Genomic DNA, 19,903 nt, shown 5'->3' with positions numbered 1-19,903 from the left:
ATAGACATTTTTTAAACTTTTTTTTAAAATCAACTTATTTTATTTCAGTGAACAAAAATCTACCTTCTCTCCTTCCAGTCTCACCCAGTTACTAAAAAAAGAAAAGGGGGCAGCTAGGTGGCTCAGTGGATTGAGAACCAGGCCTAGACACAAGATGTCTTGGATTCAAATCTGGCCTCAGACACTTCCTAGCTGTGTGACCCTGGGCAAATCACTTAACCTCTATTTCCTAGCCTGTACCACTCTTCTACTTTGGAATTAATACATAGTATTGAGTCTAAGACAGAAGGTTGGGGTTAAAAAAAGCCTTTTTAACAAATATGTGTAGTAAAAAAAATTGAAAAACACATAACTGATCAATACATCAAAAATTTTTGAAGAAATGTGGACTTCCCACTTCTGGAAAGGGCTGAGGTTGGGGAAGTATCTTCTCATATTTCTTTCCTCAAGCCACACTTATTCTTTATAATTTTGCAACATTAATTTTTTTAAACCCTTACTTTCTAAATTCTAAGACAGACAAATGGTAAGGGCTGGGCAATTAAGGTTAAGTGACTTGCCCGGGGTCATATAACTAGGAAGTATCCGAGTTCAGATTTTAACCCAGAATTTCCTGACTTCAGCCTGGCTCTCTAGCCACTTGCTAGCTGCCCTTGCAATATTCACTTTTGGTTTTTCTTTGCTCTTGTTCCTTCCATTTACATTGTTGCAGTCACTGAGTATACTGCTTTCTTGGTTCTGCTTACTTCACTCTATATCAGTTCATGTAGATCTTTCCATGCCTCTCTGGATTTGTCACTGATACATTTTCTAGACTTTGCAGAGAGTTGTGGGAGAGAGCTAGATGGTACTTCTTTTTTCTACTCTACAATCTTGGCTGATGCCCCATCCAATAGATATCTGAAACTCAATGTGTCTAAAACAACTCATCTTTCTTCCCATGCTTCCCCTTCTTTCCCTTCCTCTAAAGTTTCCTATTATTGTTGAGTGAACCACCATCCTCCCAGTCCCCCAGACTCACAACCTGGATGTCATTCTCGAATCCTCACTCTCACTCCCCATGTCCAGTCTGTTGCCAAGTTCTATTGATTTTACTTTTAAACCATCGCTCATATGTGTCCCTTCTCTCCTCTGACACTACCATTACCCTGATACAAGTCCTCAACACCTCATGCCTGAAATACTGTCATATCCTGCTAGATTGCCTTCCTGCCTCAACTCTTCCTCTCTGAATTATCTTCCAGTTGGCTACCAAAATATAGATCTGATCACATCATTCCTCCACCCATTTAATAAACTCCATGGCTCCTATAACCTCCCTATTCCCCCAGGATCAGATATATAATGCTCTCTGTCTGGCTTTTAAGAATCTGGCTTCCTTTTACCTTTCCAGTCTTTCACCTTACTCCCTTCCACATATTATTTCATCCAATGACACTGGACTTCTTGCTTTTTCTTGAATCAGAAACTCCATCTCCTGATTCCAAGTATTCATTCATTCATTCATTCATTCATTCATTCATTCATTTATTCAGGAAGATAGAGTGTCTCTCTCTTGCCCAGGATGGCAGTACAGCAATCATTCACTGGCAAAATCCCACTACTATTTAAACACAGAAGTTATGACCTTCTCTCTTTCTGAACTAGTCCAGTTCACTCCTCTTTAAGCAGCTTGGTGGCCCCTTGATCCCAGGAGTTCACCATACTGATGCCAGACTTAGCATGGACATCTGATCAGTTACCCCACTGTAGTTATTATATATGCTCGATAATAATAAATGATAACAATAAAATAAATGCTCAAGCAATTCATGAGCCTCAGTCTCCCCAGTAGAAGAGGTTATAAGAATGTGCACGTTCATTGACTGTCTCCCAAGCCTAGAATCCTTTCACACTTTAACTCTACCTCCTGGCATCCTTCAGGATTAATCAAAAATCTCAACTTCTGCAAGAAGCCTTTTCTGATCCTAGTCCCTTCCCTCTGAGATTATCTCCAGCTTATCCCATATATAACTTGCTTGTATATAACTCTTTACATAATTGTTTTTCTCCATTAGACGGTGAACTCCTTGAGGGCAGGGACTGTTTTCAATTTTTCTCTGTATCTCTAGCACTTAGCAAGGTGCACAGCCTGAAAGAAACACCTACTAAATGCTGTTGGTTGATTAATAATATGTACAAAGTATGCCCAGGAGATGCCTGCCAATATACCCCTGCATTTCTCCCATCAGACTCCTCTTTTTTTGGTACCAGACTTATTATTTAATTGACAGTGAACTCCTTTCAGCAAATGCAAATAGGAATCTGCTCTGCAACTTACACTTAAGGGTCAAATAACTGGCCCAGGTCATATAGCCAATATGCATCAAGAGCAACAATTAAACCTACATTTTTCTGCCAGCTGCTCTCTATCCACTACAGATGAGCTACCTCGAGCCAGTGAGAATATCAAAACTGTTTTTGGTAGAGGCAGCCAGGCAGAGTCGACTTGTTCCTGGGGGCAACCAGGTAGCACAGTGGATAGAGTACCAGGCCTGGAGTCTGGAGGACCTGGATTCAAATCTGGCCTCACTAGCTGTGTGACCCTGGGCAAATCCCTTAACCCCAATTGCTTAGCCCTTGCTACTCTTCTGTCTTAGGACTGATACTAAGATAGAAGAGGAGGATTAAAAAAAAACAACTTGGATCTGGAATCAAATAGAATTAAGAATTTTCCTCTTGTTAAGGTACATACATGTCAAGTGAGCCTTGCCCTTAGGGAGATGAGTCTTGACTTTGCTATAACTATATCCCTTCCTTTTCCTTTTATGGCAAATTTCTATAATCAGGTCAAGAGAACAGGAGAGGTTTTGTAAATTCAGTACTAAATCTATCCATCAGTATTGATACTAGAACATCTGTGGGTTATAATAGGAGGCAAGTCTGAAAAATCCTACAATTTTAATCTAAGTGGTCAAATTATAATGTTAAAATGAAAGCCTCCTAAAGGAAGAATTAGACAAAGTAATGAGACAATGTCGAAGTTTTCTAACTAAATGGAATAGTAAATTTTGAAAAATCTTCAGGATTAGACTTTTCTCTAAGATCTATATCCATATGTATATGATTGGCTTCCATATGTATCTAGCATGGAAGTTCAGGCTTTAAATGTCTTAAGTTCTCAAAATTAGATTAAGGATTTTACATATAAAATTGCACTGATAACTATAAAGAAAGTGAAATCATTTTCCCAATTTTTAAAGCAGCTCGTCATTTTAAAAGACAGAAGATTCATTTTACAGTCAGACCTCATGATTTGTTGAAAAAAGATTTTTCTATTGGGGAAGCTAGGTGGTGATGTAGATAGAAAGCTGGACCTGGAGTCAGGAGGACCTAGGTTCAAATCGGGCCTCAGACATTTCCTGGCTGTGTGATGCTGGGCAAGTCACTTAACCCCATTTTGCCTACCCCTTACCATTCCTCTGCCTCACAACAGATACTTAGAATCCATTCTAAGACAGAAGGTAAGGGTTTAAGAAAAAGATTTTTATATCAGGTGCATGGTTTAGGCAAAGATAAAAAGAGCAAGTGGTATATAAAAACTGAAATCCTCTAAAGCCTCAGGTGACTTACAGGTTCCTAATTTGATGTTCTTCTTATAGCTTTCTTGTTAATAGGATTAGCTCCATAAGGCTTGAGATGTTTTTCATCACACGGACTAGTTATTGGAAAACCAAATGTAGTAGGTTGTACTAAATTATATTGAATCTTATTACTGCAGATTTTATGAGAATTATCTAGGAATCTCCAAGTGATCTGGAGCCAGAGAAGCAGAGGCCCCCTCAGAGAGGTGCTGAGAATGAGGTCTATGCTAGAATGTCCAGGAAAAGATATTTCCAGGCACCAGATGACTGCATGGGACATCTGGGCCAGAAGACAAGATGAAATGATTAAATGGACTTTGGAAATGGGTTACTAGCATACAAGAAGACTTGATGTTATTTTACACTGACGATCATTTTTGTGTTGTTTTGTCCTTTAGTCTCATGGTGTTTATGTTTATAATGAAGCTTCCTGGTTACCCTGGTAACATGTAATTCTCCTCTCTCCAAATTAGTCCATTGTAAGCCCTTTATGCAGTTTGATCCTTAGCCCTACTTGCATAATTCTGATTCTGAATATATAAAAAACCTTATAGGTTTGGCTTATAGACAAGTGATCCATGGAGGGAGTGGGCTGGCTGGCCCCCTGTCCCATAAATCAAAAGGGGGAATTAGAACAGCAAATGGAAGTAGGAATTGAGTGAACCACAACTGACTCCAGCTTGTGACTCAATTCTGGAGCTAGTTTAATTCCATTTCTATTCAATTATGAGTCTAATCCAATTTTTGTCTTCTGAGAAAACTTTATTCAATTATGGGAATTGTGAGAAAACCTTATTACATTGTTTGAACCCAGTCCTACCTGGCTAGGAAGCTGGACCACCTCCATCTGCTAATTAGAGACCCCTAACCAAGGATCTGAGTTATATTGACCAGAAACCCAATCAGAGCTGAAGATTGGTGCAAGGCCCTTTCTCAGTTATACATCTCAAGCAACCCTTATGTCATCAGAAAATGGCCCTATCCTGGTCACTGAGTTACTGTTGCCTTGTTCCTTTGATTGAATGCAGTCTCATGCGGGGAGTGGGATACCTCTTTTTCTGATTTCAGAGAATTGTACCTATTTGCTCTCCCTCTCTCAACTTAGAAAGTCTCTAGTCTTTCTTCTGATTAGAAATTAAATTGCCTAATTTCATATCCTGGCTAATTGTTTTAATTAATTAGTCTTAATTGACTGTATTTAATGCATAAAAATCTGTGTCTCCCTGTATTTAGTTAGGGTCCAGTGCCAAAGCTGAGGAGGCCTGGTCCCAATTTGTTATGTGATTGGCATTCATTGTTTAATAAATCAAAAGCTTGGACCTTTGTTTCCTCAGTCATTTCATCATTCACCTACCACTATCAGTGCCCTTAAGGAGACAAAATTCTACCTGCAACATTAACTCCTGGTCAAGGTTAACTTCCTTTTAACAAGGGGAAATCTTGGGGGGCAGTTGGGTGGCTCGGTGAATTGAGAGACAGGCCTAGAGACTGGGTCCAAATCTGGCCTCAGACACTTCCTAGCTGTGTGACCCTGAGCAAGTCATTTAACCTCCATTGCCTAGCCCTTACCGTTTTTTTTGCCTTGGAACCATTACACAGTATTGATTCTAAGATGGAAGATAAAGGTTATTTTAAAAAAAGAAAGAAAGAAAAGACAGTCATGAATGTCAAAACATAGGATTTTTCCATGTTGGCACTGCTAAATGAGAAGTTAATTTAAAAAAATAATAACCCTTACCTTCTGTGTTAGTATCTATTCTACCAGGACCTGGGTTCAATTCTGGCCTCAGACACTTCCTAGCTGTGTGACCCTGGCCAAGACACTTAACCTCATTTGCCCATCCCTTCTGCTTCTGTCTTAGAATGTCACTAGGACAGAAAATAAGGGCTTAAAAAGAGGGAGGGAGAATCATTGAGAATTAAAGCCACCACCACCATCATCATCAATCATAGAGAGCTGCCTAGCTTCATAGACCTACTGGGATATGAGAGGCAGGACTTGAACTCAGGTCTTCTTGACTCTGAAAGCATCTATCTATCCACTATACTACAGTATCCCTCTAAGATTACAAGATGCAGAGGAAGTGTTCGTGCACGTTAACAGAGGAAAATCCTCACCAGGAGCTCTTTGAACAGATAAAATCTTAGGGCAGGTCAAAATAACTGATAATAATTGTTGTAACACATTTGGATATTGTTCTAAGGAAGGAACTGAGCAATACCCTCTTTGGGCTCTCCCTTTTCCTATTCTGCCTAAAATCCTGGTCACCCTTCTTAGAGAGATGACAATCACAGCTTAGGGAGGAAGGAACAAAGAAGCATCTACTATGTACTGGCTCTGTGCTATTAGCTCATCTGGTCCTCCCAACAAGGTGGGTGCTATTATTCTCATTTTACAGATGAAGTTGAGGCAGACAGAGATGAGGTGAGATGCTCAGGGTCACCCAGGCAGGAAGTACCTGAGGCAGGATTTGTACTCAGATCTTCCTGAGTACAGGGCTTGTACCCTGCCTAGAGCACCAGCTGTCTCCTAGCTTAGCCTAGCTCTTCTGTTCGTTTTTTTCCAGGAAGATGCCTTACTTACCTTGATCTCCTCTTCTGAGGTTTCTACTTTGAAGGGGCGAATGCTTTCATCCTCAGGTGTGCGTGGCTTACTTCCTGGGCCCCACCATCCATCCCCAATTTCTAATTTTCCATTATTCATCTTATCCATGATCCAGGAGACAAAACGGACCAGAAGCAAAATGGCAAAAATCTGTAACCACCACATATCTGGAAGAGAAGGCCCATGAGCAGAGTTAGTTGGGGCAGTCACTCATTAGGGCTTACAGACTTCTTTCTAGATTCCTTAAAGCTTCCAGGAACATGGAGCATCCTTCTTCCCATGACCAAAGCCCAAAGAATTTCCTGAAAACAGGGAACATTGGCTCTTCCACCTCTTTTTGTGAGTGTGTCTTTAAACCTTTACTTTATGTCTTAGAATTAATCCTAAATATCTGTGCAAAGACAGAAGAGCCACAAAGGTTAAGCAGTTGGGGTTGTGACTTGCCCGGGATCACACAGCTGTGAAGTATCTGAGGCCAGATTTGAATCCAGATTTTTCCAACTCCAGACCTGCCTCTCTACCCACTGAGCCACCTAGCTGCTTCTGAAGGGTCAAGACTTAGACTTGGCAATCTGTAAACACATCTGATGATGGCATGGATAAGTCAATATGGTGCATGAACGGAGTCCTGAACTTAAGACTCAAGCTAGCTCTGGGGTTCAGACTGCCTTTGGCACTTGCTAGCTGTGTAACCACAGGCAAGTTCCATATTCCTAACTTCAATTTCCTCATCTGTAAAATGGGGATAGTTGTACCCACCTCACAGGATTGTTATGAGATTCACATGAGATCATCTGTGTAAAGTTCAATATTCCAGCATTAAGTATCATCTATTGGAAATGAGAATGAACTCAGAAGATGAATTTATCTACACTGCTAGATAGATCTGAATTATCAGTAAATCTGTAACTAAGCTAAAGGAGGTAAACTTCATAGAGCACATAATATCAAAGCTAGGAATCAATACTTTAATTTTATGGAAAAGGAAACTGTGGCCCAAGTCACTAAAAAAAGTGATTCGCCCAATGTATAAATAGAAATTTTGTACCTTTGCCTCTCGTGCCTCTTCTCTCACGACCAGGCTGGGTTAGCTGCCTTTTTACTTTCCTTTTTGCTTCAAGTTATTATTAATGAATTTATTAAACATAATACTTGGGAGTTATTGTATATTAATTTTTAATCTTATACCAAGATCACCCAGGTAGTGTAAGGGTAAAAAATAGGTTTTATGGGTTCAATATATTAAAGATGGTCACCAGTAGCAAGAAAAAAAAGTCAAACCCAGGTCTCTGACTTCGAGTCTAGTGCATTTGTACCCTGTGAGGCTGCCATATAATATACTCTGCATCCTCTTTCATGGGATAAGATAGTTATTGCACATGAAACCACCAATTAAGCATGCTTCACTTGAATGGATGTGATAGCAGAAAGGGAGCAGTGCAGGATTAGCCCTGTTGGATCAGATTCAACGCTGGAATGATATGAGGTATTTGAAGGTCATTCAACAGTCCACAAAGGATTTGCTTAGTCATAGCAAAGAAAGGATCTCCAAGAAGGCTGCTCCAGGAACTTGGATAGACACAACCCCCTTCATTTCCATATTTGTGCTGTCTTGAGACATCTACCAAATCTGAGGAACTCCACTTAATGAGCTTTGGTGGTTCTAAAGCCACATCGATATGGCCAGCGGATACTGGCTGCATCATGGGAAGTACAGCTCGGGCCTTGGCCCCATGAGCCAATCAAGTCCTAGGGACAGCTTTGTTGCCTTTGAGGGAAAAACCAGACTAACCTACATAGGGGTAAGGGGGTTACGATAGCGGTCCCACCATATAGGGTAAGGATTGGTTGGAGGAATAAAAAGAACTATAATCCCAGACTATTTGAAGCTTATGAAGAGGCAGGAAGTTACCTGAATGGTGGCAGAACCAGATCAGGAGTCTTCTTTAGGGGACTTCAAGGGGCCAAGTTCTAGCATCCCCTTGCTTCTCCCTTCCTTAGATATTTTACTCCCACCTTACCCCCTAGGAGGGTTTAGATACCATTTCAAGTATAGAAATTTGAAAGTGGGATGGCTCCACTATAGATCTAGTTTTTAAGTGGGTAATGAATATTGGAGAGAGAGGGCAGTGAGATGGTTTCAAGTAGGTCCAATTTTGTGCAGATGGGAAGGTGACTATTTTTTTGTCTATCAGATTAAAATGGACTAAATAAGACCACTAGCCTTGAAGTTAGAAGTAGATATGGGTTCAAATTTTCTTCTTCTTACTAAGCCGTTTCCCATCTTTCTTTCCTCTCTTTTTGCTCATGACATGTCCCTATGAAGAATATTGAATCCTGATTCTCTCCAATGCCACTGATTACAACATGATTAAAATCAAGAATTTTACATAGGGTGAATTTTGAGCTTTCTTCATTTTTTCAGAGTCCTTCCTAGAACAAAGTTTGGATTTTGCATGTAAAACCCCTACTTTCCCAGTTATTTCTTTACTACACCCTGTCTTAGTGTGTAGGTAAGTTAGAATTTAATTAGGTAATAGCATAAAAGCTAGTTTATTATTCTGAAGGTTCAAAGACATAGGGGGTAGTAGGTTTAGCTAGCATAGAGTAGTGTAGAATCTTAGGAATAAATAAGCATACAGAAGTTTTTAGGATAAAAATTCTGCCAAAACAAAATTGGCATAACTGTAAATACTTTTGCAAGAAAGCAACATACTGGGCAATAGAGGCAGTGAGGTGGAGCAATAGGCATGAAGTCAAGAAGATCTGAATTCAAATGTTGTGTGATCCTGAGCAAATCACTTAACTTCTGTCTGCCTCAATTTCTTCTTCAGTAAAATGGGAGTAATAATAGGGGAATCGAGAAAGCTACTTGTTCATATAAGGATAGATTGGTGTCCTTTGAGGTTCCTTCCTAATTCTGAATTCTGTGATTTCATGAAGGTCAAAAATAGGGAGAGATCACAGTCAGCTGGTATCGACTCCCTTGGCTCCTAAAAGAGAGTGCCTAATGGCAGTAGGACATCCTATCATTCATTCCGAAACCTGTGGACTAGGTAGGAAGACAAGTAACTACAATATCCTACTTTTCTACACAGTCTAAAACCTAGGTACTGAGAAAAGAGGTATTGTGGTATGGTTTAGAAGGGGAAAAACACTGGACTTGGACCCAAAACCCAGCTCTGCTGCTTACTGGGTGTCCTCCAGCCAGTCACTGAACACTGAATAGTAGAGAGCATTGAATGTGGATTCAGGAGATATCTGGATCTTGCCTTTGGCAGTTACTGGATGACCAGGGGATGTCCCTTCACTTCTCTTTTAACTCTCTTCAGTAAAATGGGAAGGACAGTACTTGTAAGTACATAAGATCAAAGAATAATCATGTAACCATGGAAAATTTTTCTAAAAAAATAAAATATTTAAATCTTAAAAAAAAAAGATCAAAGAATAAGAGCATCAAAGGACCTTAGAAATCATCTAGTTCCCCACCATCATTTTCCACCTGAGGAAAAAACAAGCCTGAAGTTGAATAACTTGCCCAAGGTCACATGGGGAGTGTAGAAATTCCTGAAACAAATATGTCTGTCTTTCAAGAGCTACTTTACTATGCAAATGCACCAGACACAGTATAGAGCCAATATTAGGAGCCTGCAGCGAGTCAGAAGTTTCTCTGGCTCCAGACGCCTTCCTGGTGTTCATTGGTAGCTGACTATGGCAAACTCTTCCTAAGGCAGTCCACCTGGCTTAAACCAGCCTTGTGGGCAGCCTTTGTTGCCAAATATTTTAAAACATCCTGCTTCCATGTTCCACCTGTCCCTGGAAGAGCCTGCCCATCTCTATCCCCAACTTCTCCCCAAACCACTGTTTGTGGTTCGTAAGAGAAATCGATTCAATCCCTCTTGGGTTGTGGGTTCTCCCTTTGGATGCCCTCCAGCATGCTTGCCTTCACTTTTTATAAATAATCCTTTTAACTCAGCCAGGACTCCTTAATATTTGAGGGATGGGTTTTTCATGGTTGACAGGAGTAATTGGTTATGGGATTCCATAAGGGTAAGTAGCAATAGATAACCCCCAAATAATAATGATAATAATTAATAATTGCATTAGATAGTACTTTAGGGGGCAGCTAGGTGGTGCAGTAGATAGAGTCTAGAGTCAGGGAGACATCTTCCTGAATTCAAATCTGGCCTCAAACACTTATGAGCTTTGTGGGCCTGGATGAGTCACTTATCCCTGTCTCCCTCAGTTTCCTTATCTATAAAATGATCTGGAGAAGAAGGTGGCAAATTACTCCACTATCTTTGCCAAGAAAACTCCAAATGGAGTTATAAGGAGTCAGGCACAACTAAAATGACTGAGCAACAACAAAGTTCCTGTACATCTATTGCTCATTTCCCATAAATTATTTCATCTGGTCCCTGTACCTACTCTGTAAGGTAGCTATTTTTGAGATCCTGAAGGAAGAGAAAGTATTAACCTCTTTTTATAACAGTTCTACCTGTATACTGAGAGAGGGGGAGGAGTCAAGTGTTCTTATTATTCCCATTTTCCAGACGAGGAAACTGATTTTGCTTAGGGTGACATAGCTTGTAAGGTCGGGGATAAGATGTGAAGCCAGTTCTTCCTGTCCCCAAGTCTAGTGTTCTATTGATAATGCTGTCTCTTAATGAGTAAATGGGATCACTATTCTAGTTCATTTCATTTCATTTATTCTGTTTTCTTCTTTTCCCCCTTCCAGCATTTCCTCGTACACAAAACTCTGGCTTTGGCTGTGGCTCTGGGGGGTTTGAAGGCAGCCTCCACTCAGAGTGATGCCTTGGAGGGGCTCAGTGAGGAGTCAATCCCTCTGAAGATGTCTCAAAAGCAGAGATTCCTGGGCTATTTTCCTTTGACTCCTCTCCCTCTCTCAGAACCTTGTATCTGATGGTCCTCTACAAAAACAGCCTTCTCTTCCTTCAGGATCCCCCAAATAGCTCCGAGGAAGTATAGCAGTGGTTCCCAAACTTTTTTGGCCTACCGCCCCCTTTCCAGAGAAAATATTACTTAACACCCCCTGGAAATTATGAAACTATTTATTGAATTCAGAATAGAATGTAATACAAAAAAAGTGTGGCCATCACCGCCTCCCTGGATTGCTGCAGCACCCACGAGGGGGTGGTAGTACCCACTTTGGGAATCACTGAACTCTAGGAATAATGAAAATGAGATCAAGCAGAAGTCAGGAGTGTTGGCTTTTTTAAAGTAAATACCCAGAGTAGATGGTGGCTGCTTGTCCAGTGGGTGCTTTAATCCTTTTTAATCAGGGTAAATGCTTTAGATTTCCTCCCAGGAAAATAAATATCAAGGGATAACATTTGGACAACCCAGTAGAATTGCTTGTGGGCTGGGGGAGGGGGAAGGGAAAGAAAATGAATCGTGGAAGTATGGAAAAATATTTTTTAAGTAGCAATTTAAAAAATAAATATATATATATAAAAAAGATCCCCCACCCCACCCCAAGAAACAAAGAGAGGAAATTCTAACTGGACTCTGTTCTGCCCCTTCCTGGAGAGCTCCCACTCACTGGACTCAGCTCCAGAGGCTGAATTTTGGAGTTGGTTCTAGCACAACAGTCGGCAACCTTTTTGGCCGTGAGAGCCATAAACGCCTGCGGAAAGAGGAGGATGGAGGTGGAAGGCGCTGGAATATGGGGCAGGGGCTGAAGGGCCTTCTGGGGCACATCCTGGGGCTCTGCCCGGACTGGCTGGTCGGGAGGTGGAGCCAGATATGGCTCAGCCATACGGTGCCGATCCCTGCCGGCAGAAGAGACTCTCTTTCTTCATCTTTCTGAGGCCTTGACAGTGGCAAAGGGGAGCGCCCCTTTGGGTTGTTTGTTAAAGAAGGAAAAACAGTTACCAAGGATTTCTCTTCTGCCTCAGGGCCTGCGAAGTGCCCAGCCCCATTTAGCAAGCATTTCCTCCATTTGGGAGAAATCAAGCCAAGAGCAGTGACTGGAAAACACATCTAAATTCCTTCATCTTCATGTGCACAACTGCACATCCAGTGACTCTGTGATCTGATGAGGAGAGAGGGGGGTATTTTCACTTAGATACTAGACAATCTTCCATCTGGTCATTTTAGGGCAATTAAAACCAAGGCTCAATATTTACCTCCCAGGAATGGGCTTGGAGGCACTCATGAAACTGAAGTAAAATTCCATAAAGGAACTTCCACTATTACACTAAATTGCTTGGGGGCAGCTGGGTGGCTCAGTGAATAGAGAGCCAGGTCTGGAGATGAGAGGTCCTGGATTCAATTATGATTTCAGATACTTCCTAGCTATGTGACCCTGGGCAAGTCACTTAACCCCAATTGCCCTTACTGTTCTTTTGCTTTGAAACCAATGCTTAGTATTGATTCTAAGATGGAAGGTAAAGTTTAAAAAAATTTTTTTTAATACCTCTATGGGGGGCAGCTGGGTAGCTCAGTGGATTGAGAGTCAGGACTAGAGATGGAAGGTCCTGGGTTCAAATCTGGCCTCAGACACTTCTCAGCTGTGTGACTCTGGGCAAGTCACTTAACCCCCATTGCCACTCTTCTGCCTTGGAGCCCACACACAGTATTGACTCCAAGATGAAAGGTAAGGGTTTAAAAAAATAAAATAAAAATAAAAATACTTCCTCGGAGTAAAAGGCCATGTCTGGAATTCCCTTGTTAACAGAATCTTTCAATAGCCTCCAAGAGCCAATGTGTTATAAAGAGGCTTATTTGTTCTTTCCATTAAGTAGGGCTTCTTATAGCACTGAAATTTAGAGGGCACGACAGCAAAATAATGATTTCATAACACTGTAAAAAAGGTTAAATTTGTGCCATTTACATATGAGCAACACATACCATTTCAGTAGTTTAGAAACAAGTAAGAGTAGCATCTAGTTGGTAAAAATAGTCAACACTGGAAAGCTGCACTTCTAAATAAGCTCCTCCTAGACACAGCCCCAACCTGCCCCCTTGTCCCTGAGAGCAGTCTCCCCAGAAGTGGTAAGGTTTTTTCACCCTTAGAACTTCCATCAGTCTTCCCTTTAGTTCAACTAAATTTGTGACAATTACTTCTTGAATCCTGCCTCTTGGAAGGGTGGTGTAGTGGTGAGAAAGCTGGTCACAGAGCCAGAAGGGCACGGTTCAAGTCCTGTCTCTGATAAAATAATCTTTAAGTATTCTAGGAAAATCTCTAAGACAATAAATTGCAGAGAAAAGAGTTTCTGCTTTGATAGAGGAAGTATCTCACCAGGAACTCTTCACACAGATAAACTCACAGGTCATTTCCAAAATACACACATATAACTTTCATAAAGTCGATCACAAATCACATCAGTTTGAGAGTACTTGCCATGGAACTCATCATTCTGCTTTTGGTGGGAGAAAGCTGGGATAGGTTTGACATCCAAACTTCAGGAAAACTAACCTCAGAGGAGAAGAAGGGATAAGAAAACATGGGGATGAGGAAATATAAAGGGAAAAGACTAAAATTACAAAAAAAAAAATAGGACAGAGAAAATTCAGAAATATTGTGGACGAGCTGATAAACCAATAGAGAAGATATTAATTACAGAGAGAAATAGGGCCTCCAGATCTTATTTTAAAAAGTCTAAATCCACCCTGACAAGTCAAAGGAAAATTAATCAACAGCTGATGAATCAGGGGATCCTGTGGATTCCCAAGAAAGTATGAAACCACAATGGGATATTCCCAAATGGCTTGAGAAAAAAGTAAGAACTGTAAAGTCAGAGTTTATGGACTACACAGCAAAAACCAATGCCAGAATTGAAAAATCATGATGGCAACTTTCACCCAAAGAAACAAAAGAGAGAACAACTGATTGGGAACACAAATACATAGAAATGAAGAGAATACATAGAAATGAAGAGACCTCAATGAAGAGAAGCAAAAAGCAATATGTTACTACTAAAAATATATGTCTATTTCTCAGCAACAAAATTTGACTGGCTATCAGGGTAGAGATATTGGAAATAGGTAAAAAAGGAAGAAATAGCAAATGCATTTATATAACACAATACGATACAAATAGCAATCAGTTCTGGGAGCACAAATGACGCAAAACAAATGGAAACTTAACAAGGACATCCTAAATAAGGATGAATCAAAGAACAAACCATGGAAACAAAAATTATGTAAAGAAAATTATAATATGAAATAACATAACAAAATTTCTGAGCTGCAGCTAAAGCAGTCCTCAGGGGGCGGAAATTATATCCCTAAAAACATATATTAACACAATAGAAAAGAAGATTAACAAACAAAATGTGTACCAATGAATTAGAAAATCAACAAATAAATTGATCATATGCAAAAAAGGAGATGTTAAAAAGTAGAGGAGAAAGAGAGAAGCTGGAATATACAATGCACTTACTGGAACCTAGGGTTCAAGAGGAAGCTCTACCCTTTTGGCAAGTCAGAGTTTTATTGCTCCTCTCTTCGAGGTGAAAGGTTTCCCTAGTCTTCCAAGAGTTCAAGAAAAATAAATAACTTTTGTCAAGATGAGAGCTGATTCCTTTACACAGATCTCTAGACCATTCTCCAAAAAGAACTGTCCCATACATCCAAACCAGAAAGTAGTTTGGTACAGTAGTCAGACAGCTGGATTTGGAGTTAGGGATGAGAGTTTAAATCTAGGGTCCTCTATGGCACATCAAATCATGGACAATTCATTTAACCTCTATAAGTCTTCCTCATCTGTAAAATGAGGGGGCTGAACTCAATGACCCCTATGGTTCCTTCCAACTCTAGATCTGTGATCTATTACACAAAATACCTTAGCTTTTGATACATAGACATTCAAGACAACTCTTTGAACAGCTTGGCAAAACGCCTGTATTTTGCTATTATAATTGGTATACAATGTGAAAAGCAAGAGATCTTTCTCAAGGAAAAAGATCTCAAGTTTTATTTCACTCTTCTTTCATACATTTTAGAGTAAGAAACCACAACCCAATTTTCCTAATCCAAATCCTGATGAATTTTCATTCTTTCCCAGCTTGGCCATTTTAAAAGCCAAGTGGCCTCTCTATGACCTCTTGTTCTTCCAAAATTATGTTTAGGCCAAGCCTGATTTGTTCATCATTCTTCAAGGATCACATGATGTACTATTTTTACAGTTGGTTTAAATAAATACACATTTATCCAGTAAAATATCTAAATACAAACTGCTAATGATAATGTAGGAAAGTTGATTAAATTCCCTATGAATCAGGGAGAAAATAAAGAAAAAAAAATCAAGGCAACTTCAAGACACAATCTTATACCCACTAGAATGGCAAAAGCATCAAAGGATGACCAAATCCAACGGGAAGTGGGGCCTCACAACCAAAAATTCTCTAACACAATGTTGATGGGACTTTAGATAGGCACAATCACCTTGGAAAGCATGTAACCAATCCCATCTTTTGATCCAATGATTCAATTGACAGAACTTTATCCTTAAAAATGTTATTAAAAGGCAAAAATGATTTATGTGTGAAAAGGAACTGAACAAAATATTCATTAGACATGTAGAGCTAAGAGACCATTTAGTGTATCTCCTTCACTTAATTGATAAGGAAATTGACACTTAAGTATGTTAAATGATTTGTCCAAGCTCACACAGGTAATATGTCAGAGGTGAGATTTGAACCCAGTTTCTTTTTTTTTAATCTGTACTTATTTATTTTACTAATTTCATGGAATAACAAATTTCCATACATTTTCTTTAGTTATATGATTGAACTTATCTCCCTCCCTCCCTTCCTTTCCCCCTCCTGGTGATGACAGGTGATTCTATCCGAGTTAGACGTATTATCGTACAAAACTTATTTCCATATGGTTCATTTTTGTAAGTGAGTAATCTTATAAAGCCAAAACCTCAATAAACTAGTGAAAAATCACCTGCTTTGATCTGCATTTTGACTCCAACAGTTTTTTTTTTGCTGGAGGTGGATAGCATTCTTTGTCCTTGGTCCCTCAGAATTGTCCTAGATCATTGGTGTATTGCCGATAATAGCTTAGTCTATCATAGTTGATCATTCCACAATATTGCTGCTACTCTGTACAGTGTTTTCCTGGTTGAACTCAGTTTCTGATTCCAAAACCGATGCTCTTTCCATTACTTGTTGTATTCATTTGTAAAGGCAACAAAATAAAAAATAGAACTGGAAACAACCTGTTTATCTAATGTAGCTGAATTAATTCTGATATAATTCAATGGAATGCTGGAGTATTATAGTGATGTTAAAAATAGGAAATATGTGAGAAGTACCATGGTGTAGGAATGAAAAAAAATGATAGCTTTGGCACCAGACAACCCAGATTTGAATCCTCAATCTGCCAATACCTGTGTGACCTTGAACAAGTCACTTCTCATATCTTCAAGTTCCTTATAAATGAGGAGTAGGACTACATACCTTCTAAGGTCCTTTTCTAGCTTTTAATTTTTTATCCTATATTAGATACAAAGAAATATAGAAAGAGTAATAAGAAGGAATGCGATGTGATATGAGCTCAATTATTAGCTCAATTAAATCATTAGCTATAAATGTCTTTCCCCATAGAATGTAAACTTCTTTATGTCTTTGTATCCCTAAAGATGCTACCTCCCAAGAAGGAAATCAGTGGCAAATCTGGACAGCATCCTAAAAAGCAGAGACATCACTTTAAAGACAAAGGTCTATATAGTCAAAGCTATGGTTTTTCCAGTAACTATGAGAGCTGGACTATAAGGAAAGCTGGGCACCACAGAATTGACACTTGTGAACTGTGGCACCAAAGAAGACTTTCAAGAGTCTTGGATAGCGATAAGATCAAAGCTATCAATACTTAAAAAAAAACAATTCAGACTATTCCCTGGAAGGTCAAATTACTGAAGCTGGAGCTTAAATACTTTGGCCACATAATGAGAAGACAGGACTTGTTAAAAAAAAGACTCTGATGTAGGGAAAGATTGAGGGCAAAAGGAGAAGGAATGTCAGAGGATGAGATAGATAATGCTATGGAAGCAACGAACATGAGCTTGGACAGACTTCAGGAGATAGTGGATGATAAAACAGCCTGACGTGCTATGATCCATGGGGTCACGAAGAGTCAGAATAAATGAACTATCATCAACCCTAGTTCCTGGTATATAATAAATGATTAATAAATGCATGTTGACTGTCTTATTGATTGATTATTAGGCCATTCCCTCAGACTTCTCTTCCCTGGAAGATTTATTTCAATGTCTCTAACTTTTCCAACTAGGTTCTATTTACTAGTTCTTTCATCATTTACTTTGTTCACTTTGATAATTCTCTCTAAACTCTTCTCTTTCTTCTCTGGTGCTGAAGCCCAGGAGAGTTCACCCTCAGAAATCCACAATATGAGAAGTACTAGTATGAAGGTAGAATGCCTAACTTCAACTTGCTATCCATTTTCCTAGGCCCTCTACCTAGGATGCTAGCTGCTGATGCATGCTGACAAAGCATGGCAACCGTGCTTACTGTATCTAATCTCAGGAGGACCAGCTTGAACTTTAAACACAAACTCTTTTGACCTCTTGGAGCAAACTATCAGATTTGGCCATGGATCCCTCTACTGTGTGGACTTAGGAGAGAAACACAGTATCAGTGACTGATAAGAAATATCTAATCTAACGGAAGAAGATGACAAAGAAGGGCATAGTGTTTCATGCTACTCATACTAGAATGAGACTTTTAAGCAATAGGAACAGTATACTTTCTTCCCTAAATCAATTCACTAATTGAATGTATGTAGATCACTGTTCTAGGTCTGGGGGGCAGACAAATACAGACGAGACCTGGTGCCTGCCTAATGGAACTTTCATATCATTTCTCATAAGGATAGGACATCACACAAACACACAATCAAGAGTAATAAATAATAAGGGTACAAGTAATATAAACACACATACACACACACTCCTCCAGGTCTTCTATGAAGAAAACTTTATAGAACAAAGAGCACTTATATTGGATTTGAAAGAATGAGAAAAAATCTGACAGGCAAATAGAGAAGGGAATTCCATGCAGAGAAGCAGCAAAAGACAAAGGCACACCATGAATAAGAATGTGCTTCATGTGCTCAAGGGAAGAGTGAGTGGTTCCCTTTGGTTGGTCTAGAATATAGAATACATAGAGACAGTCAGACGCTGCAATAGATAGAGCACTGAGTTTGGAGTCAGGAAGACCTGAGTTCAAATCTAGCCCCATACACAGATGTGTCACCCTGAGCAAGTCACTTAACTTGCCTGCCTTAGTTTCCCCATTTGCTGATAATAGCACCTACCTCCCAGGTTTGTTGTGAAGATCAAATGAGATATTTGTAAAGCACATTGCAAACCTTAAAGCATTATATGAACAATGGCGATTATTAAAGGTGCAATTATATGAGATAAGATAAGGAGGAAAGGGAGAGATGTATCAGATTGTTGAAGACCTTGAGTGCCAGACTAAGTAAGGATTATGAATTCCAAATATGCCATTAATACCACCCTTTCTATTTCCTCCAAGAGTGTGCCCAATAAATCAACTCTTCTCACTTAATTTTCAAACTTTTCTATCTGGCTTCTTTCTTACTTCCTTAGGAACATACCCAGCTCTCCCCCATTCTTAAAAAAAACCTTTCCCAGACTCTCCCATTCCCTTTATACTCTTTTCTCAATGCAGAAAAAGCTGTACTCACTCCCTCATTTCATATTCACTTCTTACAGTATGACTTCCATTCCCACCATTGACCAAAACTGCTCTCTTTAAGGTCACCAGTGATCTCTCTAGTAGCCTCATCTGAGTGTTCAGCCTTCTTAAATCTGAAACCTTTGATGTTATTGACCACATCCTTCTTCTAGCTATTCTCTCCTCCCCATATGCAATCAGTGGTCAAGTCCTATCATTTTCTCACTTTTGACGCCATCTGCACTTTGTGCAGACCCTCATTGCATCAAGCCTGGATATTGCAATAGACTCTCTGTCTCAAGACTCTTCTCACTCTAGTCCGTCCTCTGTTCAGCTGTTAAACTGATCTTCCTAAAGGTCTTTTACTTCCATATCACTCCCTCCCCTTACCCCATCTATTTAATGAATTCTAGTGCTACAGTGAATTTCTCTGATAAAGATCTCATTTCTCAAATATGTATGGAAGTCAAATATGTATGGAGTCAAATTTACAAAAATCACAGCCATTGCCCAACTGATAAATGGTCAAATGATATGAGTAGGTAGTTTTCAGAAGAAGAAATCAAAACTATCATTAGTCATGTAAAAATGATCTAAATTATGAACAATTAGAGAAATGCAAATTAAAACAACTGAGGCACCACCTCACAGATCAGATTGGCTAACACATCAGGAAAAGAAAAGGAAAATGCTGGAGGGGATGTGGAAAAATAGGGACACTAATGCACCCCTGATGGAGTGAACTGATCCAACCATTTTGGAGAACCATTTGGTACTTAATAGCCAAAGCCCTATGAAGTTGTGCATACCCCTTAACTCAGCAATACTACTAGTAGGTCTGTACCCCAAAGAGATTGAAAAAAAGAGAAAGGACCTATTTGTACAAAATGTTCACAGCAATTGTTTTGTGGTAGCAAAAGACTGGAAATTGAAAGGTCAGACATTGTATAGTGTAGGTTAGTTAGAAATGAAACTAATTG

General features: G+C 39.6%; 1 protein-coding gene across 2 annotated transcripts in view; it reads right to left on the bottom strand.

Annotated features, from left to right (window-relative positions):
* Positions 1-19,903, bottom strand: part of EPHX1 (epoxide hydrolase 1) — a 55,421-nt gene that overhangs the window by 12,485 nt on the left and 23,033 nt on the right. For both annotated transcript variants that reach the window (XM_044674632.1, XM_044674631.1), the window contains one exon: positions 6,208-6,395. In XM_044674632.1, coding sequence (XP_044530567.1) covers positions 6,208-6,393 — 186 coding nt within the window. In that variant the 5' untranslated portion in view covers positions 6,394-6,395. The remainder of the gene's footprint in view (positions 1-6,207; positions 6,396-19,903) is intronic.

This window comes from Gracilinanus agilis, chromosome 4 (assembly GCF_016433145.1).
Source record: "Gracilinanus agilis isolate LMUSP501 chromosome 4, AgileGrace, whole genome shotgun sequence".
NCBI lineage: Eukaryota > Metazoa > Chordata > Mammalia > Didelphimorphia > Didelphidae > Gracilinanus > Gracilinanus agilis.
The sequence above is the reverse complement of the archived record's forward strand: the minus strand, read 5'-3'. Positions and strand labels throughout refer to the sequence as shown.